The following is a 27385-nucleotide window of genomic DNA, read 5'->3' as shown; positions in this document are numbered from 1 at the left end:
AGTATTAAATGAGATAATGTATATAAGTCACTTTGACATAGTAACAGCTTAATAAAGGCTAGGTAACAGGGGATGGAAGCCGAAAATACGTAAGAAAATAAATAAGAATTTTAAATTAGACAATCATTTAAGATCTAGAAGAACTACATCCCAGTGTGCTGAAAGAACTTGTAAAGGAAATAATCATGTCATTGCTGGTAACCTTTGAGAAGTCATGGCAAATGACGGATGTGCTAGATTGTTGCTCCAGTTTTCATAAAAAAAGAAAAGAAGGATTCTCAAGATTTAGTAATTTCAACTAGCCAGCTAGATGTTTTAATCTCCAAAGAAATTCCAGATGCATTGTGGATTATGAAACCGATATTCTATATGCAACTTTACAAGGAAGTTGTGATTGCTGAAACCAGCATTTAATCAAACAAGTCATGCTGAAAGCAACAAGATTTTCTTTCTCTCTCTCTCTCTTTTTTTTTTTTTTGTTTTTTGAGGAGCTGTAAGACTAACCAGAGAAGTACCATAGACATAGCATATTTGTATCTCAAGAGGGCATGTGACAAAGGTTTCATGAACCTTTAAAATACTAACTTGCATTATGAATATCCAGAGAAAGCTACTGAATATAGCACTTTCTAAATTATTTGACCATGAAATCCATTATTTGCAGAGTACCTAGTAAAATCCAAAAGAACTTTGGTTGGGCAAAACATTGGCAACACTGGTCAAAGCGCAGAGAGTAATGGAGTCTCCACTTGTTAGGCAGCCTTTGAGATACTGTGTTGATTTTAAACACCACTTTTTAGAGGAACACAGTCAAACTAGAATTTTTCCAAAGAAGGAGACCAGAGTAATGAAACATATAAAGCCATATTGTAAAAGCAATAATTAGGAACTATGGAAGAGAAACGTTGGGGAGTGAGGTTGTCCTAAGAGTTGATTTAAAGTTTTTCAGTGAGTATTATGTGGAGAAGAAATTGGACTTCCTCTGTTTAGTTTAAGCAACCAGAAATAAAGTACTATCTAGGAGTTACAGGGAGGCAGATTTTGGCTGAAAATAAAGAGTTTTGTGAGAACACTCATCCTGGGGTTTCATAGACTGGAATTCTACACCAGCCTTGCTACTTCTTAGCCAGGCATCCTTGAGCAAAGGACTCAACCTCTCAGAAACTCAGTCTGCTCATCTGTAATATAGGGAAGCTCATGGATGTACTGCAAAGAGTAAACTCTATACTAGATTTGAAAAGTTCCACACAATTCCTGGCACATAGTAAGTGCTCAGTAAATGGAATTATTAGTGCCATTAGTAACACATAGAGCTGCCCAATAATAGAATGGATGGAGAACATCTGAGGCAGAGAACGTCTCAACAGTGGAAATATTCAAGCACATTTTTAATCATTTAAAAAGAAATTTGAAAGCCTACTGTGGGCAACACATCAGGGAGAGTAGCTGTGACTCAGTTCCTGTATTTGTGAGCTAACAATCACATGAGGAGAAGGAGAAGTAAGGCAAAAATATTAACAACAGTAACACAAGGCTGAATGGTTGCAAGAGGCTCAGAAATAAAGAGCACAAGCACTAATTCTTTTGCGGGATATATGGAAGGCTTCAAGAAAGTGGTAGCATATGAAGAATGGGAATTCAGTGGGTGGGGTAAGATGGGAAGCAGCACATTATGGAAAAAGGGACTATTATGAGGAGCGGCCAAAGGCAGGACAGCTTAAGGGTATATGGAGATAAGCAGCACGATTTGAAGGGAATATAGCAGCAAGCCTAGAGGAAAATGGAACATAATTCTAGATAATTAGTGGGGGCCGCAGAATGAGTTTTGTATTTAACTTGGAAGTCAGTGGGTAAACATTACGAGGGAGAGGAGTGTCTTTATCCAAAATTACTTTTAAAAAAATAATTTGACAGTGGCAATAAAATTGGTCAGGATTTGTGATTCCTAAAGCAGAAGGCCAACAAGAAAAATAGTGCAGTAGGTGAAAAATAAAGAGACTCTCAAGCAGGCTGGAAGCACAAGGAATGGAGAGAAAACCCTCAATGAGATGTACATGCAGAGCAGATTCTGTGGGAGAAGAGCTGACAAGCACGGGAGGTGATGGTCTTAAAAGACTGACTTTCATTTAAGAGAAGTTAGAATGAGCTTTTCCAAACAAGGTCAAGTGTGTATATTCTCAGCAGAATAGCATAGAGTAGACCCTGCTAAACATTTGTCTGATAGATGAATATATGAATGAATGAATGATTTGGATTAAACTCCAAAGAGAAGAATAGAAGATGGTAAAAGAAGAAGCAAAAGCTTGCAGGAGTCAATTTCAGGAAGGGGAAAGCTGGTTGGATAGAGATAGGAGTTGAGAACTAGAGAAGGGAGACCTTATTCCAAGTACGTCCATGGGCCAAATCCAGCCCAGCATCTGTTTTTGTGCAGCACATGAGCTAACAATAACTTTAATATTTTTAAGTGGTTGAAAAAAATCCAAGAGAATAATATTTTGTGACATGTGAAAATGATACGAAGCTCAAATTTCAGTGTCCATAAATAAAGCAACAACTTTTTTTTGTTGTTTTATTTTTGCAGAAGTTACAGGCCTACACTTTGTAAATGTTATCTATGTCATTCTCACTACAATCCTATGAGATAAAATTTATTCTTTCCATTTTACTGATGAGTAAAGGAAAGATTACGTTTCACTCAAGGTCACATAGTCCATTATGAGCAGAGTCACCCACATCAATCTGCCATTCCACACTTTGCATTTTCCTCTAGGATAAAAGCACTGGCTCTGAGAATAGCGAGACCAAGACACGCTTATGAGAAGTTGGGAAGTGTTTTGAATGCTTAGAGGACAGTTTTGGAACTTAATCAAAAAAAAAGGAAGAGATTAAGCAGATACATTTCTAAGAGATTTACCTGGGTTAATTCACTTAATCCTTACAACTCCTCCATGAGTTAGACACTATTAATAGTAACCCTAGATTGGATAAAGGAGGGCCTTCTTAAAGATCATTTCCTAGGTAAAAAGCCCAGTATGTGGATACTCTCAAGCTTTGGGTGCTCCGGAGGGTAATGTTAGGTAGGGATGAGGAGAAGGAGGAACAGATGCCTTGTCCAGGGGTTTTCCAAGGACTGAACAGATATTTGGTCTACGATAGGGGGTTTCCAAGCACTGACCAACAGAAAGAGGCAGAGAAACCATAAAGTGGAGATATGATCAAGACCACAAAAGGGGGTCTTCGAGGCATGTGTACAAGCAAGGTGACAATGTCCTCAAGTGACCTCCCCTCATTAGCATAGTAAAAATCACACCCACCCAGCCATGATAGTTTACAAATGCCATGGCAACCCCCAGAAATTATCTTACAAAGTCAAAAACGGGGAACATTCGCCATTCCAGGAACTCTCCAGCCCTTTCTAAGAAAAGCCATGAATATTCAACCCTAACTTAACATGGAATTAAAACCTTACTATAAAAGAGAGAATCCTATTCAATCTCACAGTTGTCTCCACTAACAGAAATAGACCTCTTTCCTCTGCAGAAAGTTCTGTGCTTGAATAAATCTTGCTGTTTGGCCTGCTTGCATTTGTTTGTCCGGCTCATTTAGTCCATCAACTTGATACCAGTAACCATTCTTTGGTACTGGGAACCAAGAACCAGGGAACAGGAACCCGACAGTAAGACCACTGGACTTCCGAAGGCTCATGCAACCAACACCAACCATCTATGACCCCATGTTAAGAGCACTCAGGGGAGGATTCCTATGGACTAGGCTTTTTCACTCTGGTGTCCTGCATTCTTGCCCCAAGACTTTTCTCTCACCCCTCTAATTCCTATCTCCTAGCTTCTGACACCTTCTAGCTAAAAGTTCAGTTCACATGCTCTTTCTTGATAGTTTTTTCTGAAGAGACTTGAATCAATCAGCATTTGAAGAAAGGCAGCAGATAAGTTCAAAGTTCAAGTGTTGAGGGATGTAACAGCGCAAAACTCTCGTGTGGAAAACACAGAGGCAGGTGCCCGTCTTCTGCCAAAGGGTTCAGCAGCTGCAGATTTCTGAAAGTGGTGTGTAGCCGTGTAGCTGTCCTGTTTATCTGTGTGTGTGTCGCCTGGAACAGCCACTTTCCCCCTTGGAACTTACTTGCTGCAGCCGGGGACAGAACAGGAAGTGATTTGCATGCAGTCTGTTTTTATGACTTTCTGAACTTCAAGAGTTTTAAAACAAGTTGTAGCAGTGGATTTACTGCCTTGCTTTAATACCTCTATTTCTGAGCAAACAACGTTGCAGGGGTTAAAGTATCAACGTAAAGTCCTGTACAAATACTGACCTAGCACTGAGCTCTGCACACCAGCCTTTGGTGCCTGCTAAATTCAAAACAAGCTTAGCTGCTTTTTTTTTTTCTCCCTTGGATAGAAACTGGTGGGGGTGGGGAGAGAAAGAGGGAACCGGGAAGAGGAGGGGGAAGTTAAACCTTGCCTCCCTGCCTATCTTTCAGAAAAGCAAATATGGCATCTTCCATGAGGAGCTTGTTTTCTGACCACGGCAGATATGTTGAATCTTTTCGGAGGTTTCTCAACAATTCCACGGAGCACCAGTGCATGCAGGAATTCATGGACAAGAAGCTGCCAGGCATAATAGCAAGGTAACAAAAGGGACGTTTTTGTCAAAGGGACAAGCCTCAGACTCGCTGTGCGTCAGTGACAGGTGGGCGAGCTCAGCCCCGCAGGCTGGGCGCGGGGACGAGGGCGAGTTACTGATAGCAGCGCCCCTGCGCCCCTCCTCGCCGCCGGGCCTGCCTCTCCCCTGCAGAGCTTTGCGTCTCCCTTTCCTTTAAACACTCAAAGGCTCGGATTTGTGCTGCATTGCCTTCCAGCTGCACAGAGATAAGCCTTAACCATTTGAAGGCACAAATCCATGTTCATTTGGGAAAAGATAAGATAATAATCTTTAAACTCAGAGTTTTTTCAGCCCTCCTCCAACTTTTACATCTCAAAAAAGTCCCAAAGGGAGACTGGAATGCTTTTCATTAGAATCAAATATAAATAATTGGCAAATACTATTTCCCTCTGAAGATTGAGTGTCTCTCAATTCTCATAATATCCATTCAAATCCATTTTACTTATCCTTTATTATATTAATAGTTATCACTCTCCCCACCCCTGCAAAAAATTTGTCTTTTCCTTTCAACTTAATATTAGTAATGTGTCCCTTAAAAAAGAGCATTTTTCCATTATCAGGAAAACTCGCTAGTTCCTATCCTTCTTGCAGACTCCTTTTTTTTGGTGATTAATGTGTTCAATTTGTGCCAGTGCCGATAAGCATTATGAGAGTAACAGATTCCACATGCTAAAGATAATCAAATCACCTATCTGGGGGTGAAACGCTGTAACTCACTCTGCTTCAGGAAATAATGATGGAAAACTAGGGAGAAATAACTGACTGTGGATCCAATTTGAAAGCAGCAAAGGAAACCGATATTTTATCTTTGGCTGGATTTCTCTATTGTAGGCCTGAAATTCTGTCACCAGGGCAGTACCGTTCATTGTCTGACCAGAGCAGGCATTGTTGGATGGATATGAAATTTGATTTCCCTTTCTATTTTACATGGTTCAGATTTTAAATGTTAGTTTCTAAAAGAGTGTTATATAATAATTAATAAGTAATAGGATAAGGGTGCAAAACTCAGAGCAAATAGTGAATGCAGACAACTTCTTACCTAGAAACTAATTCTAGTTTATTTCTTGGGTCTTTTTGCTCATGTCTAAAATTAGTGGTAATGAGTTAATTTCTCAGTTCTATTCCAGTACTAAAAGTATTTATTACTGTCTATAGCTTATCCAGATCCTTGGTTTTCTGCAGCCATAGGGTTTGGTTTGAAGAGGTACCATGGAGGGATATAACATCATGAGTGATGCATGATCCTTCCCTGTCTTCAGAGTTTATACAATCTAATTGGAAATACTCAATAAGAATTTTCAAAGGCATACTAAGTTTGCATTATAATGGTAAAATACAATTAGGAGTGAGCCGAATCAAAGTGTCATTTATTAAGAAAACAATTTTTTCCTGAAGGTAATGTTTGAAATGAGGTTTAGCTGAAGGGCCTTGAAAATTGTTGCTTAACGTTGTCTATGTGTTATGCAATACTAAAAAGGGACTCAATCCTCTCTGGGTGGGTGAGGGCAGGGTTTGCTGAGTGGGTGACTCACTGTAGTAATTGGTTGTGGGCTCAGCCGTTAATTGGGTGTGAACCCAGCCTACTTAATTTCTCATTTTTATTAACGCAAGACATGCTCATATTTTAAAAAGTCAAATGGTTCTAAAAAGCCTATAACAACAACAACACCAAAAATTGTGGTCCCTTGCCCCACTCCATCCCTGATTTCTACTCCCCAGAAGGAACCACTTTCAACACTTAGAAATCTTTTAGTTGTTTCTTACGAAACTTTCTTTCATAATTCTTAATAACACATTATTCTTCTATTTCTTCATTTTTCTGTATTAAAATAGCTAAATAAACATGCACTTTCCCCACCCTATGTCACTGTATTTATGTCAAAATTTTTGGTTAAAATTTGAGTGTTTATATCATTTTGCCTGTGTACATATTATTTATACTTGAGCAATATATGATACTAACATTACATTTCCTTTGATGTACAACTTTTTGTTTTCTCTAGAGTTGACTATTGCCTTGATTTTAATTTCTTTCCTTATTTTTCTATGTACCTATTACAACTTTGTTCCTCAAGCAGATATATTAATCTCCTCTCAATATATTCAAACATATTAAGGAATCTGTTCATTTTTCCCCATGGGAACATCTTTTCTGGAGTCATCTGTTCCTTTTCCCAGTCTGGGAAGATTTGCTTTTAGCCTACTATATAACTGCTGTACAATTTATTGCATTTTCCAGAAATTCTCTTCTCCTCTGTCTAGTATTTGATTCTTTGATTCTGGATATCATAACTTCTGTTGGGCAGGAATCAAATCTGCAGGTGGCAGATGCAGGCCAGGAGGGCAGGTCCTAGAGGTAGAGAAGCTGGGACCAATCAGGGGAAGTGACTGCAGGAAAGTGCAGAACACCTGACAATCATGTATATCAGTCATCTGGTAACATCCCACACCCTTAAGCCCTCTCCTCGACCAGACCTGAGAGTCCTGAACTTTTTTCCACTCGTGGAGACTGACCCATTCCTCTCTCTGGAATGTATTCTCGCTTTGTATAGCTTCCTTCTTTTCTGCAATGAAAGCTGTTTGTGTGGAATTGCTTCCTGTCTAGGATCACTCTGTCACACCAGCCTGCTTGAGATTCTTCCAAACAAGGAGCCAAAGAACCAGTACAACAGTCTGCCAAGAGACTGGACCTGACTCTTTTTTTTTCTTATTTTCCTCAGTCCTTTTTTTCTCCAGATATCTTGAAGAGTTTTAAGGGTGATTGGAGGCTAAACTTTTTAAGACTTTGTATGTTTAAAAATGCCTTTATTCTATGATCATCCTTGTTAGACAGTTTGACTGAACTATGCTGAGAATGGTTTTGTATCACAAAATTAAAGGTACTTTAACATCCTCTTTTAGCTATGAGAGTTCTGTTAAGAAATTGAATGCCATTCAAATTCCTCATCTTTGGCATGTGATCTTTACATTGTGTTTTATTTTGTTTTGTTTTCCCTACTTTGAAGTTCTTAGGATCTTCTTATCTCTGGTATTCTGAAGTTTTAAGATACTGAGTGATGGGGTGGGTCTTCTTCGCCCATTTTTGTGGGTACTGTCTGCCATGTCAGTTGAGATTTAGATTTTTCAGTTCTGGAAAACTCTGATATTACTTTATCATTCCTCCCCTCTGTTTTTTTCTTTCTGGAGTTTTTGTTGATCAAACACCAGACCTCCTGGATTGATTCCCTGGTTTTCTTATATTTCCAGTTCACTACAACTTTATCTTTCAGCTCATCTATTAATTTTTTGCTATTATATTTCTAATTTCTAAGAATGTTCCTTTTTTATAGTATCACTTTCATCATTTCCAGATGTAATACCTCCTCTTATCTGTTACAAAATGTTCCTCTGCTCTCGGCATGTATCTTCTGAGTTCCCTTTTTCTGTGTCTTTTAGTCTCTGTTTCTCCTATTAAAGGAGCTTTCCAACTACCTGATTAGTCTTGGCTGCCCATCCAGTCAAACAGTGAGGCACTAAAAGGAGGTTAGATCCTCTTTGTACATACAAGGGAAGGGATTGGTGAGTGAATGGCTCACTGTATAACTGGGTGTAAACTTAGCTTTTCCCTGGGAGATCCTCAGATGTCAATATATGTAAGCTTATCACTGAGAGGGTTTGTTTCCCCAGAGAGAAATTCTTGAATTCCCTATCTGTGAGTGTAGGATGGGTTGGGGTTTGGCAGGGAGGGTTATAGTATATGGCTGTAAATACTAAAGGTCATTCTTGTTCTCATTATATGTAGACTATTGACTGGAAAACAGTAAATTTTCAATAATTATTAGTTATTATAATATATGAAATGGGATTAATAATAGTATATAACTCATAGGAAAGTTGTGAGGATCAAAGAGTTAATTCATGTAAGTCACTTAGCTGTGCCCAGAATCATAATAATTGCTAATATATATTGAATGCTTGTCACATGCAAATATATTTCTAAGAGGTTTACATGAATTAACTCATTAAGTCCTCACCACTTCTTCATGAGTTAGATACGGTTATTAACAATCCTGTAAAGTGGGTAGTATTACCATATTGTCAAATAACTTGCTAAAGGTAACGTATCAGTAAGCTGGGAGTTGAGACTGGATACTGTGCTCCATAGTATTCCTATGCTATCCACAGATATGAGCATTTTTAAGAATCAACAAAAGGTATAGACAAAAATGGTTGTATTAAGAGTCAGGATTATGAGTTGGAAGATAAATTAGAACTGAGGGAGGCAACTCAGGGCAGGTGCCCTTGACTCTAGCCTTTCCATCTTCCTTCAGAACCTTGCTTCAGCCTTGGTTTGCATCCTGGGACTCTGTGCTGACTGTTTCACTGCAGCCAAACACAGGCTTGTTCACCATCCCACAGTCCAGACGATCAAACACCATCCTTTCAGTTCATGTTTTCCCTCTAGCAGTCATCTCTTTTCCTTCTCTTTCTTTCACCCTGTTTCAACGATCTCTAGATCTGCTTCCTTTTTTCAAGTCTGCTTTTAATCCCATTGCCATCTGACTTCGGTCCTCAACTTTCTATTAAAACTGGTATTATCAAAGACATTCATATTGTCAAATTCGATAGAGATTTTTTCCTTTTTTTATTTTCCAGTAGTACACTCCGTTGTCTTTGCCACAACTGATGGCTTTCTCAGGCTCTAATTCTCTTAGCACCTCTCTGAGTTTTATTGCCTTCCTTCTCTGTCTTCTTTGTGTATTCCTCACTGTCCAGTGACCTTTAAAAGTTGGTATTACATCATTATCCACTACTCGTCTAACTCTTTGCAATATCTTTGGGTGACGGAATCTACTCTCCTAATTCTCCAGACGACCCTATTGTAAATCTTGCATATCCAAATGTCTGCTCAATTCAGATTTATTGAAAAAAAACTTTACAAGTTGTAAACTTGCTGTCAAATTATATACTTCAGCTTCCTTTTTGGCATTACCCTTTGCCCAGTCATCCAAGCTGGAAACGTGATAGTCATTGTGCCCACGTATGTTTTTCTGACCCCTTCACATCAATCTAAAAGCAAGTCCTGCTGAGTTACTTCCCAATCCATCTATTCCACTCTATTTCTAGCACCAGAGCCATAATTCAGGGCTTTATTATCTCACATTTCAACTTGAGAGCAAAGTAGTACCTTATCCATTTTTGTAACCTCAATGCTTAAGATAGGCACATAATAAATGTTTAATAAACATTTGTTCATTAAAAGGAAAGTAGGAAGAAGGAAGGAAAGAAAGAAGGCAGATGTAGCGATAGTATGAACTACCTTAGCCTTTCCCCCATCTATAGTGAATGGCTTATTATATCACCAGACTCAAAGGTCCACTTTTTCTGTTCTTGTTCTCCAAACAGTCTCCAAACAAATGCCATTCCCTGCCTATGAGATGATCATAGCACTGTTTCTGGGTCTCCCAGTTCAAGACTGTTAATGAATGAATCCTGTATTTTTTATATTATACTCCAAAGATAGCAATATAACTACTGATATGTCTGGGACCTTTCATGTTGGCCTAGTTTTTTGTCCATTGTATTTTTAGTCTGTTCTTTCCAACTAGACTAGATAATCGGATTTTGCAAAGCACCTAACACAGGTTTATTAAACTACGTTTTTTGGTTTTTTTTTTTTTCCAGGATCGGAGACACAAAGCGAGAAATTAAGATTCTAAGCATAGGTGGAGGTGCAGGTATGAATAACACATTTTAAAAATTTGTATTTCACTCCAGACATCATGGTATGTGATGGCGATACTGCTCATTCTTTAGGAAAGCTATTTTCCTTTGCTTTTGGAAGAGATCAGCTTATTAAATCTCACCATACCACTTCAACTAAAATTAATGCCCCCGTAGATTTACAGGATTTAGAACGTTAGCCTTCATTACTATCTGTAATGTGAATAAGAGATGTGACTTTCCTATTCTTTTGATAAATGAAAAAACAAATGGGATAATTTGGAGGGTAACTTTTATCCAAAATGATTTAAATGTTCACAGAAAAGGAAAATCTCATAAGAAGTTCCTTAAGCTTGATCCACTTAAAGCATGACCCGGGGACTTGTTCCTGGTTTGCAAACAGTTACTGGTCCACATGGAGATTAGAAACATGTACTGGAATACAAATTGATGTATAGCACCCTTCATTGGTAAAGTCTTACTATAGGGGACGAATAGATGCTTAATGACATAGTTAATTTACTCTTACTCTCATGGACCCATTCTTTTAGTGGCATTGGCCTAAACCATTGCCTTTCTCTAATTGGGCTCCAAAACTGCACTCTGAGCATTCAAAGCACTCCTAAATTTCCATGTATGTGCGTTTCATGATCTCATTAGTTTTAGAGCCTGTGCTTTTATTCTGGAGAAGATGGAAAAAGTCTGGCGAGGCAGATTGACGTGGGGTTCTATTTCTGACTCTGCCGCTAATGAACTGCGTGACCTTGGCTGAAATATAAGCTGCAGTCTGCTCATCAGTAAAATGGGAATGTTAGAAATTCAACTTTATGAATTTTATCTCATAAAGCTGTAGTGAGAATGATATAGATAACATTCACAAAGTGCTTAAAACATCGTTTTAACATTGAAGGTGAAGGCAGTTTCCTTCTGCAAAAATGAAACAAAAAGTTTCATCTCAAGACTTTGCCTCATATCAAACTCTTGAAGTGTTTGCTTTATTTTTAAGTTGCTAGTCATTGGGAAGTTTGAGCTAATACATTAATATATAAAACGTATTAATATATTACTTATATATTTATATCTTTAGTTATTGTTTTCTTTTGTCTGAGTAATGGCTTAGTGATGATTACCACTTGGTTTCAAGTGGACACTGTTGCCACTTGTTACTTACTGCCAGGTGGTACTCCCTTGAGTCTATTAAGTGTTCTGGTGCCCATGAATGAGTTGAAGTGTGGCCCTTATTAACACAAAGATAACCAAGAGCCCTCTAATGAAACAGGATAATTAGTTTTTAATGTCATTATTTGTTCATGTTTCATAAAATATACTGTGATATAGTGTAATAAGAACAAATCCTTAAAATCCTTTTACTTTATCATTTTTCACCAATAAAATAGAAATCAACATGGACAAATAATGAAGGATATTGTCATGAACAATACTGTAGAGAGGGTTTAAGCTAAAATACTTTATTATTGCTTATAGATACTTTAAGCCCCCTCAATTATAATAGTGATGAATTGCCCAAAGAATGTCCTATTAATTCATTTAACCAAGACCGTCATTTCCAGTGTGTTTTGCATATGAGTTTCAGGCAACCAACAGGCAATGAGACTATCATTTGATAGTGTCACTTGTGCTTGGACAAGAAGAGAAGCCCTACAAGGAAAAGTAATTAAAAACAATCTATATCATAACCAAGCTAATTGACCTTTTAATATAAAGTTAATTGAATTTCTAGTGCAAATTTATCCAGATGCTTATAAGCTATCTAGAGAAAGGAACATTTGGCCCACAGAGTGATTCCTTACATAAAGGTGCACATAGAGGCTAACACAGAGAACTTATCAAAATGAAAGGAACAATACTTGGAGTTCTTCTAACTGAGCCCTAACATCGTATTAATAACAAGTTCTGCCTTGGGGAGAATATTGGTGCCCTTTAAGGTCACTGTTCATAAGAAATCAATCAGAAACATAAGAACTCCAGGAGAAATTCAAGCTATGGATACTTAGCTTTTATTATCCAAGTAAGTTACGTGAAATCAAAAGCACTGCATTTAAAAAATCCCTCAGTAAAAGTGTCCTTGGCATGAAAGAGAGGTGTTTTGAGGGGAAAGGACACCTTACTGCAGTTAGTTTGAGTGCTCATATAGCCACTGGGAGATGGTCATCTAATAACCTGCCATTGCTTAACCAAGCACTATGCAGAAGAACAAGAATATGTAACCATATAGCAAAGAACTGCCTGTCCTTGCCCTAGAGAAACAGTCTCTCCACATGTTCTGTGATGTACAATGTGCCTGTGAGTTTTACATTATTCTGTGGCTTGAGTATTCTTCCAAATCAATCACTGAACTCCAATCCCCAGCAAGTAAGGTCACTGGTCCTGTCTGGTACCTTGTGCTTGGCTCCCATAATGCATCACATAGGATTCCACTTCAGTCTTAGTTTACCGGCATGTCTGGTTTTACTCCCTAGATCTTCTCTTCTTGGTTGCCAAGATACCTACAGGTCATTTTCCACATATCTTTGTTGCAAATATTCTCTCTACATTCATAAGGATGCTACCAATTGTATCACTACAGTTGATTTTGGGGAACATGGGCAAGGAGGAGGTGCATTGTCACCCGATCTATTTGCCTCTCCTCTTTAGAGGCTGGTGTTTGTGTAGACAGAGTTTCCCTAGTCTAAGAGAGAATGTAAGGCATTTCAAAAAGGTGCTTGGCAGTTTTGTTTGGAAGACGAGCAATTGTTCGGGCTCTGAGCAATTCAAAAAGAAAGGAAATCGATGGCAAACTCTTCGGTGTAATCTTTAATAAAGTACAACTGATAAGCAGCACTGTTGTCCATAGATTATACATTCTAATGTCAGGAAAATGTATGGGATCAATATTATAATAACTCAATAGATAGAAAGAGAGGAAATCAGAATAAAAACAAATCATGAAGAGAAATACAGACCACATGGCTTCTAAAGAGTCCACATTGGGAAGTATAAAATTATGTGTGTACATACACGCACATGAGTTTGTGTGCTTTAATAAAACACAATGAGCAGCCAGGATTGCTTTATTCGGGGTCTTGAAGTATTCATATCATGTTAATTTCAGCAGTAGTTTTTAGGTTTTGAGAATAATGTATTATGTTCTAAATCTCATAGAATATGCTTGTTGGTCCATCTTCAACCTTGATGCTTCCTAAAATTAAACCACTCAGTGGAGCTTTATTATTATTCTGCTTTTAATGAGTATTGTCTTTATGTTATATGGTACATGGAAAGAAGAAAACCATATTCTTTTTGGTAAGAGAGAATGCTATTAATTTACAGTGCATATATTTATGCCTGGAAAAATGTTCCAGAAAGCTGTAATGGGCAATGTGTTCTCTTTACTCTGTGCTCTGCTTAAAGGAGAATCATTTTATCTGTTCTGCTGTTTAGTTCTTATATTCAAATGCCAAAAAGTTTTATAAAGGTTAGGCAGGGCCATAACTCAAATAATCACATTTAATCCAGCTTTCTACTTCTATTTTCATTAACCTATTATATACCAACTCAATTGCTATACCATGTATAAAATAATTGTGTATGTATTTATAAATAATTTTAAGCCAGTCAAACAACTCACATATAAAATACAGGTGTTACCAACCCTCTCATAGTATATGTATGTTTTTGGTAATAATTTTGTTGATGTATGTTGAAAGCAGTTGGATGGTTTTTTATTCAGCAACATAATAGATATCAGTATTCCTACAGAGGCTAAAAAATAGACAAAAATTTAGAGGTCTGCAGTACCCTTACTTTACAAATAAGAAACCCGAATACCTTCAAGGGAGAACAAAACCCAGGTCTCTTGACTTTAGTTCAGTCCAGCAAATTGTACCAAACAGATATAGAAGTTAATTATTAACTTGGCAAGGGAGAGATTAGGTACTTAGCAATGACCAGGTATTTGAAAATCTAATCTTATCAGATTACTAATCTTGTCTCCTTTCATAAGTGACATATGACATGTTTATATAGTGACACAGAAGTTTAATGCTTTAAGCTAGTTGGGCAGCAGTAGAATGAATATAATTAGAGTGGGAACTGGAAGAACTAGCATGTCAGGTTTAGAAAACAGGACACAACAGGAAGCAAACCTGAATGTTTTCCAATAATCCAAAGTAAGCCAATGGTATAGGTCAACAAATTGAGAATGTTTTGGAAAATATAAGGAATGCAGGGATTTTTTTTGCCTGAAAAAAAAAAAGAATTTAAATGTACTTATTGCCTTCTCCAGATATTTTCTGTTAAACATACTGCAGTATATATATTTGCCCTCAAAGGGCCAGTGGTTGAAACTGCCAAGTGACTTCCTGGCTCAGTATTAGAACTTCTTAATGATCAAACCTGTCCAAAAATGAAAAATAACTTCCATTTCTTGGGAGATAAAGAGTTATCTGTCACTTTAAGGGTGTCCGCATAGGCTGGAAAAATACTTTTCAGACATATTACAGAAGGGACACAGATGCTGATTTCTTGGGTCTTTGTGCCACTAAAGGTGCTTTCAGTCCTGAAAATCTATGGTTTTCTGAGCAGCTTTTTAGAAAGAGGTGGAATTTCTCCAGAGTGGTGCAACTATCACCATGCTTGGTTGTATTGAGGGGGTGGAATTCTAATGGGGCTTCTAGACATGCAGAAAATTTTTAGAATTGATTTTAATTGCTTATAACTGAAAAATGATTAAAAACTAGTTTACTCATGTACAGCATGATAGCAGTTACTTCATTACCAGGATTTAGACTCTAGTGATATACTAATCTACCAGATTTAGAACTGTCTACTTTTAGATAACCATAGTTTGGAGCCTCATATTGTTAAAGGCTTTTATTACTGTATGATAAAATATAAACCGTTCTCCATATACAATTTGACCAAAATAGTTTACTACATTGTATTGTATTTAAAACTTTCAGTGAACATGGAAGTATTGTTAAAGACAGATACATTATAGATTTGAGAGAATGGAACATAATGCTATAATACTGGAGCCATTGTCATTAAAAGCAGAGTAAACAAGATTGTTTTGGCTAATTCAATAAGGCTTGAAACAGAAAAACAAGGGATAATGAGCAGAGTGAAGACAAAACTATCATTATTTGCAGATTAAATGACTATGTACTTACAAAAGCAAATAAACTCAGTTTTAAAGCCTTACAATTAATAAGAATGCAGCAATGGCCTTATACAGGTAAAATAGATAAAAAGCAATATGGTAGATCCTCATTCTTTGTTGTTGTTGTTGTTGTTAACATTTGAGTGTTTTCTGTTCCCAGTTTTGATTATTTACAATCTACTTGAAAGTCCATGACATGTGTTTATCTGTAATATTGCTGAAGGACAAGTTTGTATCTTGCCAGTCTCAATCAGTGAATAGGTTTCCACTTGACATTTACACTCATTAAAACTTTGCGATTTAATAGACATGGTCATGCAACTCTGGTGTAGGGGATCTGTTATCTTCATTTTTAGATAATGAACCTAATATTAATAGTATATGTCACCAAAGGTTTGGAGTTACAGGAATTAGGGTCAATGCCCTGGCTCTCTTTTAGCTTTGTCTTTGTTAACAATAACAAACGGAGAAAAATGATGAAAAAATATTTGATTAGTTAGTTAATAATATATTTAATTCAAAATATAAAAAACTCATTTGAAGAAAAGTTTAAATTTTCATTGTGAGCAATTCAAGAAGATTTAAAACACTGATAACACACAATACTGATGAGATTATAGTGATATGGAAACGTCCATGTACACAAGGTAAGGATATTAAATGAAATAAAATTTCCCTGAAGAAATTTGCTATTATGTGTCAAGAATAGTTCTGATTCCTGTCTACTATACACTGGCCTAGCCCTGCTGGTTATTAAAATATTGAAATCCTTGGTAAATAGCCACTCCCCTGCCATCTCCCCCAGCCCCAGATGTTGCTTCAATGCCTCCTCCTGGACGCCCCCCCCCAGCCCCACCTCCAGGGCTGCAGAAATTGGACTGGTCTTGCCCACCCAGGGGGGCTGCTGAGACTGTATATAGTTCTTCAGCCCGCGCACTTTCTGAGCAGCTGCAACCCTTGTCCTTAGGATCGTTTTTTTGTTGTTGTTGTCTGTCATTTTCTTTTTAAATATTATCACAGATCAAGAGTCTCATTCTAACCATTAATTCTAGTTCTGGGAATTAATCTAAAAAAAATTAGGAATTTTGCACAAGAATTCATGGTTCTTTGTCAGGTTCCTCATAATAGCAAAACAAAACTAATTAACCATATACAGTTAGTAAGTTATATATATTTATATGTATTTATACACATTAACTATATTATGTATTATAGTATATTATATAGTATATCCTATATATTAGAGTATATATAGTGTATATATGGTATATATACTATATATGGCTTGTATATAGTATATATAGTATATAGGATCCACTATAGACACTATACTATATATGTAATATATAACATAGTATATAATATAATTAATGTCTACTTAACTGTATAAAATATATTTCCACATACAAATGTGTGTATAAAATACAAATATTTTATATAAATACTTTTATTTATGTTAATATAACAAGTTAATAATTAAAACAATTGTTTCCCATGTCCATTTAAGAGAATGTAGTGTAGCACTCCAAAGAACACATTCAAATAAGTTTTGATATATTCATGGTTTAACTCTCAAGTGAGAAAAGCAAAATATTTTTTTCCAATGTAGAAAACTCCCTGTATGCAAAATAATTTATATACATAATAATCTCACCTGGGTAGACTAAAAAAAAAAAAAGATATTTGCTTGAAGAAATAAAAAAAACTTAGGAAGAAATACACCAAAATGTTAACTTTTACTTTCTCTAGGAGGGAAATGTTTATTTCCTACTTCATACCTTTCTCTGTGTCTCGAATTTTCTATAGTACTAATTTTATAGCCAGGGATGGGAAAAATAAACCCAATTAAAACTCTAATGTTATACGTGAGAGATGAAGGTAAGGACTAGAATCACTGGTTTCCACTGCCTCTCCTTCAGCTAAGCACTGTGCTGACAGATGTTTTCCTGACAACTTTGCTCAGTAGGTTTGATTCACCTGTAATAGTACTACACCTATACAAATATTTAAGAGCAGTCCTAGCTATACTGTAGACTTGTAGAGCTTTTCTTGGGAGGCCATAGGTTTTCCTGTGCGTGGATGCAAGTACTCATTAGCCATGAAGAGGGTGGAGATGACATTGATCAAGAGAGTGGTGATTGTCCTCTGTTTCTTGAGGTCCTTGATGTTTTCGGTTGATTATTTCCTAGTTCTTACTCCACAAGGACAGCAGGTTCTCACACTCTTTCTTCATGTTGGGGTATAAATGCCCGACAATTTTCTTCAGCAAGATTTGTGTTTTAGCCTCTATTAACACTGCAGGCTAATAGAGTGCAGGTTAGATGAGAGATCCTGAAAGTTATATGAGAAAAAAAGAGAGCGAGCCTAGTATTGATGAAATCACAACCACGTAATTATCTTGGATTATACTTGCCATTTCAAGTAGTTTCTTTTTATAAATCCTGTCTGTGCATAAAGAAGGTAGGAGAAAGCAATTCATTAACTGCATATAACTTTGAAACATTACAATATTTTATGTATAGAATTCACTTCTGTTTCTATATACAGATGGTCCCCAACTTGCAATGGTTTGCCTTATGATTTTTTTAACTTCACAATGGTCAAACTGTAGAAACTGTACTTCGAATTTTGAATCTGGATCTTTTCCTGGGCTATTCGTAGGAGACTCTCTTCCAGTGCTGTGCAGCTGCAGGGAGCCCCAGCTCCGGGTCAGCCACATGGACATGAAGGGGAATAACAATGCTCTGCTGTGTGCTGTCTTGCCAGCTTTTTTGGGAGATATTGTGTTTTGTGTTATCTCATCTCATCACCTCTACAAAATGCCTGTTTTTGATTTAAAAATTTTCAGTTTACAATGGGCTTATGAGGACATAACCTCATCATAAGTCAAGGAATGTCCATATGCATGCAAACAGAATTCAAGTGTCTATATACATTTAAAATTTATAAATTAAAAATTGAGGCAAAATTCAGTCTTTTCTGAGTTGCCTGTCAAATATCTCTACGCTTCAGTGTCTGGCACCCTTTGAGATATTCTAAGTTTGTATTTTATAGAATATTTTGGTTGCATGACTTTTCTTGGGCTGCCTGCAGTTGCAAAGCATTCGGGCAGTAGATTTCCTGGGCCAAGGCCCAGAAGACATGTGAAAGCAAATGACAATGCCCTTTTGACTCAAAATTTATATGTATAATCCACTTCCTGAGACCCTACAGCTGTTTTCATATTTTACTGTCATATTTTCATACAGACAAACTGCTTCAATACCGAGGCACCCAGGGGGGAACAAAAGAGAGAGAGATAAAGAGAAAAGGAAAGAAAAGAAAGGATCTTGTCAAGAATCTTTTATCTTTCACACTGCAGCTCACAATCAGATTGTTCTTGCTCTGGCTGCAAACCCATAGCTGAAATTATTTTTCATCACCAAGCATGGAGTTATCTGGGCAATCTTTCTTCCCAGAAACAATTTTTTTCCTGCCTGATATTCTAGTAGAGGGAACAAAGATGATAATCTTAATGCAACATGTAATAGAATAAATTTTTTCCTACTGATAATCTAAAAAATTCACATATGTTTGGATATGAGAAATGAAGCCAGAATAGACTGAAATCAAATGGCAGGAGATATGGCCACAGTCTTTAATCCTCTATTTTCTTGACCCACAGATTTTTGACTTTTGAGGAGGCCCCAGAGTTCTCAAGCTGGAATTCGTATTTCATTTTATGTAGGATCAGTCAGAAGGACGAGCCAGACATGATGAATACAGGATGAGGGCTCTTCTAAGTTGTCATTTTATTATGGAGCTGCCCATTTAGAAAGGGACATCTTCATTTCCCTCTTTCCTAGTCTCCTTCAGTCTTTTTAGAAATGTCACCTTTTCCATGAAGCTTACTTGGCCACTCAATTGAAAATTGCAAAGCCTTCACACCACAGCTCTCCCTCTTTCTCTGTTGCTTTAATTTTCTCCTTGGGACTTCTTACCATCCATAAAAGTTGGATGTTTTTGCCTGTTTTATTCATTGCTACGTCTCTGGCTATTAGAACTGTCATTGAGGTGCTCAAAAATATTTATTCAATTAATATATAGTGTCTTCAATTTATTGAGTAATTACTATATATCATAAACTGTGGTGAACTACCTCCATATAATGCCTCTTACCCTTATAATACCTCTAATCTTGTAACATAGACCATATTATCCTTAATTTACACCTATGCAGTTTAAAGGACAGAGAGATGAACACATTCGCATAAGATAATGCTGGTGAATACTGAATTCGAGTTCAGTTTCATCTCTCTACTTCCTTTTAATTTTTCCTTTTCACATTAACGTTTTTCCCACTTTTAATTAAATGACCTTGAATTTTAAATAGAAGTGCAACATTCCTCTGCTATCTCATTAAATGTAACCTTGAAGTTTGGAAAGTGGAGGAAAGTTTTCTGGAAATTGAGACACTCTTCTTTTCTTTATTTTTATAATTGTTATAAGTTCTGCTGTCAGAGATTTCAATTGTGTGTCCCTCATTAATATACGCGTGATGCATTTAAAATATGGCTTGTATGCTAGCAAGATAATATAACCACAAAAATATCTGACTTTAAAATTAAGTAAACACTCAACATAGCCGAGAAAGTATGCATGATAACTCATTCTGTGGTTGTGGCAGATTTGAGGGACAGGGTGATACAAAGGGTAGAGATTTGCAGAGAAGATTTTTAAAAATTCAGTTTTCATTTAACTTCCCAAACCAAAAAGTCAGCATATCTTATTTGGTAGAAAATAACACAGGAGTGAAAAGAACAGGGAAAAAAAAAAAATCCACAGTCCAGTCTATTAGAGAACAACTTTTGATTAAACTAAATTCATTGACTTTTGAAGTAATCTGTGGCTAGATATTATAGTTTACACAAAATCACAGATTTACATCATATATTTCAGAAGAGGAATCATGGAGAGGCAGTAAGCACTGTTGAAGGCCTACTATTTCCCAGGGACATTGCTAGGGACTTCACACGTGTCATCACAGTTTATTGTCATAGCAACTCTGTGGGGGCTTCCCATAAAAACGGAGTGGCTGAGGTTCAGGCATTTTCAGGCTCAGGTGGGTTGAAATGCATGTCATTGGGTAATATTGGAACTAGCTGCAAGCCCAGGTCAGATTTTTCCTAAAGCCCGTGGTTTCCTTCTCGTATCACAAAACCTCAAGTGTAAATATCATACAGAACCTCCCTAATTGCTCATTATAATGTTAGAGAAAGTTCTAGAGTCTAAAGCAAGTGACCCAGAACCAGGAGAGCTTACAGCAAAATGCACAGACAAGCCCAAGGGTTGGTTATAGTCTCCACAAAGTGTTTCCTGCCCTCTGCCCTGGGCGCTCTGCCTTCCTCACTAGAGCCAGTAACTCTGCTTTGTGCCTTCACTGTTTGCCCTACAGAATTCCATCATGATGTTGTAATAATTTATAGCACTTAATAAGGTAATATTAATATGTCTCCCATTACCAGTCTGTACATTTTTTATTCTCCCTATTGTATATTTTGTATGATATATAACAGAGGAAAAAAAAATTTCCCTAATCCCTCACAAGATCTTAGTTGGGATGGACCCCTGTAACAAAAGACGGATTACCAGGAGAAAAACAAACACGTTAATTATCGTGTGCAATGCTCATCATAGGAGAGAATCCCAGTGAAAAGTGACTCAAAACTGTGGCTTAGAACTCTGGCTTCTAGAGCACCTTCAGCAAAGGACAGTAAATTTATGGGGAAATGACAGGACTAAAGAAAGTGGTTTTAGGCTTTCAAGGATGGGAAATTATGGGAAGATTTGTTTGCAGATTACTCTGATGCTGTCTCTGGGCTGGTAAGAGTCCAGAGTTGTCACCAGTAAAGGAGAATTTATAACCTGCTTTTGGGCAGGAAAACAGGAGGATAGGGAGAACTTTTCTTCCGCTTGCTGCTGCTTAATTGCCTTTATCTCAAAAATAATTTTTATACCAAAGCAGCATATGTTGGAGTGGCCTATTCTAGTTTTCTTCAATATATTATTCCTTTTCATACATTTGTCACTTTTAAAGATTCACCTGTATTGCTGGGTATGCATCTAACCCATGGATTCTGGCTGCTACAGAATACTAAGTTGGCAGTTGCACATCCACCCCAATTCTTCTCTCCTTCAGATTTGCCTGGAACCCCTTTTGATCTCAAGGAATGCTGAATATCATGGTACAGTATCTCCTTATAGGCCTATGTGAAGAATTTCTTTAGATTACGTGTTTGCATTATATTCCAAATACAGAACTCCTGAGTCACAAGTTACACATATATTTAATTTGAATAGTATTACCAAATTGGCCTCCAGAGTGGATGTACCAGTCTATATTCTTAGCATTCTCTAGCTTTCTGGTATTTTGCAAGTCCAATAAGCATAAAATGCTATTGAATTGTCATTTAATTTTCATCTTTCTGGTTATTAATGAGTTTGAGCAATGTCAATGTGCCTATTAACATTTTAAAAAATTATCTCTATAAAACCAACACTTTGGCATTTCCTGACATATAATGGATCCTTAGCAGATGTATGATTGAAAGAAAGGCATTATAGCATACAAATTCCCAAACTAGTCTCAGGTTTTGTTTAAATAATTTTTGGTACTTTCTTTGGTTATTTCAAAATCTGAATAATAAATACATATTGGGACTCTGTTTTTGAGGTAATTAACTATATTAATTTGTTGCCCTGATTTTATGGTTGAATATTATTTATAAGTTTGACATAGGAAAATTGTATAGAAATCTACAAAATGAATTTTTAAAAAAGTTACCATATGGTATAAAAAGTGTGAGTTTTGTTTTCCCATTTCATAGATGAGGAAATGAAGTCAGGAGAGGTTTAAATGTTAATAAACTATTAAAGTTATACAGAAATCCAGTAGCACTATTAAGAAAAATAGAAAGTATTGCGCCATTTGGCTATTGCTAGCATGTGTTAATTATGATCATTATGTGATTAACAAGAGATTTGATTTCCCAGCAATCATGTCATGAAGTTCTATCCTCTGTCTCTGAATAGTGGCAAACAAGAGTTATCATTTTATAATGACAAACAGACCAGTTGAAGATAGAAGAGATGTGACATGTAAGACTTACCTTCTCACTGTCTGACTAAAATGAGCATGGACAAAATATGTCTGGCTAGGGGCAGTGCCACAGGAATCAAAAAAAAACAAACAAACACAGATTAAGAATTCATAAAACCACTCTAACTCTATCCCTTGACTGCCATGGGATCTTAGATGGCAGACACACATGTCATCAATAATGCAAGTGGAAGTGGAAGTTCAACTTAAAGACATATCTAAGAACAGGATTTTAAACAATGTGTCAACTAAACTGATTGGGGCCGGGAGCAGTCTTCTCAGAGCTTTTGCTAGGGATTTCTTTCCAGCCTATCTTCATATCCCACCCTTTAAATGTTTGTTTGTTTGTTTTTGTCTTAGCAGAGTACCTAGAAAGCCTTTTTCCAAGTTGTGAGAGTTCCCTCTTTCCCACATACTTTTTTTCCCTTGTCATCCAAGTAGCTATTTTACTAGTGGCAGTCAGTCTGTTGAGGCAGGCATTCATCCATCCACTTAACCAGCTATCTACCTACTTATCCGTATTTTTAAGCAATAAAAGTTTCATTTTATAGCCTCCTTAACTAGTGAACTTACCTAGAACAGAAAGTCTCCAACTCAGAAGATCAGTCCTTTGAGTCACCAGATGAAGATCCTACATGATCACATCTTCAGCGTACTAACATTTACTATAATGCAGCCAAGCCTTATAAAATACCATATATGTGATTTTATAAAATTGAATGTATGCCTCCAATATGTGAGAGAACAACCAATGCATTATAAAGTACCCCTTATTTAAAGATGTTTAATAAGTAACTTAGTGATAAAGGGGGTGCTAACCTTCAAAAGTAATTAAAAGAGAGGTTAAATAATTACAGTAAGCTAAATGCCAAATTGTTGCTAATGCGAGTTGTTCCATATTTGGCTGTGAATGCCTTAGGGTAGTCATTTGCATATAAAATAATAACCAGAATCAATTCAGACCTGCACCTACTTTATAGCAGAGAGTATTTTTTTTTTTTTTAGTGGGATGCTGGAAAGAAGGTGTAATAGGGTTCTCTAGAGAAACAGAAACAATGTAATATATATATATATATCCCAAGATCTGTAGTCAGCAGGCTGGAGACCCAGGAAAGCCCATGGTATAAGTTTCTGAAAGCCTGGCTCAAGACTTAAGAAGCACCGATGTTTGGGTCTGAGTCTGAAGGCCAGAAACAATCAATGCTCCAGATCAAGCTGTTCTATTGTGGTTTGGGGTAGCTTGGATGAGGCCCACCACATTAGGGAGAGCAATCTGCTTTACTCAGTCTACCCATGCAAATATTAATGTCATCCAGGAACACCTCACAGACACACCACAAATAATCTTAAACCAAATATCTGGGCACCCTGTGGCCCAGTAGAGTTGACATGTAAAAACCATCACAGAAGGGTTTTGTAACTGGGAGATGAACATTTCAAAAATAATTAAACAAACTTTTGTAGAAACATTTTAAATTATTGATCAGCAATAAAAGGGGAATTAATAATAATCTATAATTCCATCACCCTGACGTAACCACTGATTGTAATTTGGTGCATATCTTTCTATCAGCTGTGTATTGAAGTGAATTGTTCTATACCCATTGGTTTATGCAGACACATACTTGGATTTGCCTAACTCTGCTCAAATTCCACACATTGATTAGCTGAGAAAATCCATTATATCATCATAACATGCACAAACTGAAAAATCATTAATTTGCTTCACTATTCACAAAAGGAGGAGAAAAGAGTACAAAAGAAAAAGAAAGGAAATATAATATATTGGAATAGAGTTGTTTAATCATTATTATTTCTCCATTTGTCACAGGAAGTGTTGCAGATTTTATTCCTTTAGGGGGAAACATTTCATATGTCACTTCTTAATAAGGTTTTAGTTAACCCAAATAGCTGTTGGTGTTTATGTTTCTAAAGACTTAGGAGGTCAAAAATAAGTAGCCTACAGTTTTCAGAATCATGGCCAAGGAATGCCGAATGAGAGGTCACATGTGAAAGGAGACTGAATATAAACTGAGCATGTATTTCCCCACTTTCCCTTAATGCTGTTTTCTGGATCTCAAAGCTAAAAATCCCAGGAAAGCTTTGCAATGTACAATAAAAGCAGACTGCTGGCTTCCACATTTCTTTCATTTACACCTGAGTTTGTTGAGAAGTTCTGAATCATTTGATTCAAGTCTAGTTTCCTTTCTGCCATTCTTTTGGCACATTGTTTGGTGTGTGTTCTCTAATAAAAGCATTTGTTTGTAGAGTGCTTAATGCCTGATGCTGGAACACATTCATGACATTATGACATTCTGGCTCCTGCTCAGAAGGATTTGATTGAGAAACAACAAACTGCATCCTCACTTCTTTTTTTTTTTTCTTTTTTGTTGGAATCTCTTTTACTGCTGGCTCATGGTCCTACAGGGTCTGATAACCCCTCATATGCTTTTCGATGATTGATGATTAAACCAGCTCAGGACTAGCATTTGAGAGTCCTTAATTCTTATTTAACAAATTTATTGGAATCAAGTCTTTGCTAGTGAATCATATAAATGAAGTAAAGCAATAATATAGATCAGGGAAGACAAGTAGGTCTTATCTGGGTTGCCAAGTACAGATGACTGATGGGTGGTTACTGTCCAGAGGATTCTGATGCTGCGTCCAGGCTCTGTGGGAAAGACCACGAAGATAAGCAGTCATGTGTGGTAGAGTTTAAGATGCATAGGAGTTAGCCAGATGAAGTGGAGAAGTGAGGGAGAGTGTTCCCGGCAGAGGAGAAAGTAAAAGCAAGGTAAAACACATGGAAGAGCATGGTGCATGACGTGAACCAGGTAGGATGCAAGCAATTCAGCGTTCCTGGAGCCAGGAGTGTCAGCATATGAAATTGTGAGAGATGAGAATCAGGAGGCTGGCAGGGTGGTCCATCTATGTTCAGTCAAGATTGACCTTGATCCAATTTATCAAAGTCACTTGAAGATTTTAATCAAGGAAGTGATGGGCTTGCTTAGTAGGGTTTAAAATGTGTTGTCATGGTAAGGGCTTTGCAGAAGACAAGACCATAGGTAAGCTGACCTTTGAGGATATCATTGCAGTATCCCATGAGATGGATAATGTGGTCCTGAACAAGGCCATTGCTGGTAGTGACAGAAAAGAGAGGAAACTTCTTGATGGCCAGAGAAGGAAGATAAAGGAAGGAACAAAGTTTGGGTGATTGGATGGATAGTGAACAGCATGGGTGAATGTTTCAAAAAAAGAAAATACTTATAACTAAAAGCTAAATGGTTAGACTAGACTATAATATGGCAGAACATCTGAACTATGTGTTGACCCTCTTTTTGCTGGGAAAAAGGTTTATATAAATCTTCTTTATTGTTTTGTGTTAAAGACAGTTTTTGTTTTTTTTTTTTTTTAGAGCAGTTTTGAGTTCACAGAAAAATTGAGAGGAAAGTACAGAGATTTCCCATATGCCCCCTAGTCCCCCACATGTATAGCCTTCCCAGTAGCAATATTCTCTACCAGGATTAAAATTTGTTACAAGTCATAAACCTACATTGACACAACATAATTGCCCAAAGTGCATAGTTTACTTTAGGGTTCACTCTTCCTGTTGTATATTCTATGGGTTTGGGCAAATGTATAAAAACTTATCCACCATTATAGTATCACATAGAGCAGTTTCACTGCCCCCAAATCCTCTGTGCTCTGCCTGTTGACCTCCACCCTCCAGCCCCTGGCAACTACTGATCTTTTTACTGTCTCCATAGTTTTGTCGTTTCCAGAATGCCATATAGTTGGAATTACACAGTATGTAGCCTTTTCAGATTGTCTTCTTTCACTTACTAATATGCATTTAAGTTTCCTCCATGTCTTTACATGGCTTGAGAGCTCATTTCTTTTTAGAATTGAATTATCCACTTTCTGGATATACCACAGTTTTTTGTTACTTATCCATTCACCTACTGAAGGACATCTTGGTTGCTTCCACATTTTGGCAATCATGAATAAAGCTAATAAACATCCATGTGCAGATTCTTGTATGGAAATAAATTTTCAACTCCTTTGGGTAGATACCAAGGAGCTTGATAGCTGGACCATATTATAAGAGTATGCTTAGTTTTGTAAGAAACTGTCAAACTGTCTTCCAAAGTGGCCTGAACATTTACGTCATATATAATATCACAGACATGTATACACATACATACATAGACATAAACATATGTATATATGTACATATAATATATAGATATAGCTAGATATTTAGAAAGAGCTAGAGATAGATAAAAGTCTCTATTATTTCTTATATATATTACGATAAAAATACTAGTGTCTATAATAAAAAACAAAAATAGCACAGAAAATAAGTGCCTTATGAGCATAATGTTATTATTTATCATCCAACCTAGGATACTTTTGAGAGAGTTGGAGAGAATAGATAAAAAATTAAAATTATTATAATTTTTGAAATGTTTATGTATTGGAGAAGCTTGCTATATTGCTCAATTTATGAAATAGATCTTTTTAAAAAATTACTTTCAAAAATAAAATCTAATAGTATTTTATTAAAAATGAACAATTTAGGACCAAAACCCAAAACAGATGGGACACTAGGACAACAGGCGTAAAATGGAACTGTTCCTGGCAAGCAGGAAGTGTGGTCACATTTCCTGTAAAGTCAGAAATAGATTTTAGGTGCTGACTCCTGAGGA

At 36.7% G+C, this 27385-nt stretch overlaps 1 protein-coding gene across 1 annotated transcript in view; it reads left to right on the top strand.

Annotated features, from left to right (window-relative positions):
- The first annotated feature begins 4285 nt into the window (after nucleotides 1-4285).
- Nucleotides 4286-27385, top strand: part of HNMT (histamine N-methyltransferase) — a 38563-nt gene continuing 15463 nt past the window's right edge. Inside the window, exons 1-3 of the mRNA XM_045559088.1 lie at nucleotides 4286-4300; nucleotides 4493-4639; nucleotides 10339-10391. Of these exons, the coding sequence (XP_045415044.1) occupies nucleotides 4503-4639; nucleotides 10339-10391 (190 nt within the window). The 5' untranslated portion in view covers nucleotides 4286-4300; nucleotides 4493-4502. The remainder of the gene's footprint in view (nucleotides 4301-4492; nucleotides 4640-10338; nucleotides 10392-27385) is intronic.

Source organism: Lemur catta, chromosome 8, assembly GCF_020740605.2.
Source record: "Lemur catta isolate mLemCat1 chromosome 8, mLemCat1.pri, whole genome shotgun sequence".
NCBI classification, from domain to species: domain Eukaryota; kingdom Metazoa; phylum Chordata; class Mammalia; order Primates; family Lemuridae; genus Lemur; species Lemur catta.
Note: the sequence above shows the minus strand (reverse complement) of the source record. Positions and strands in the feature narration are given on the sequence as shown.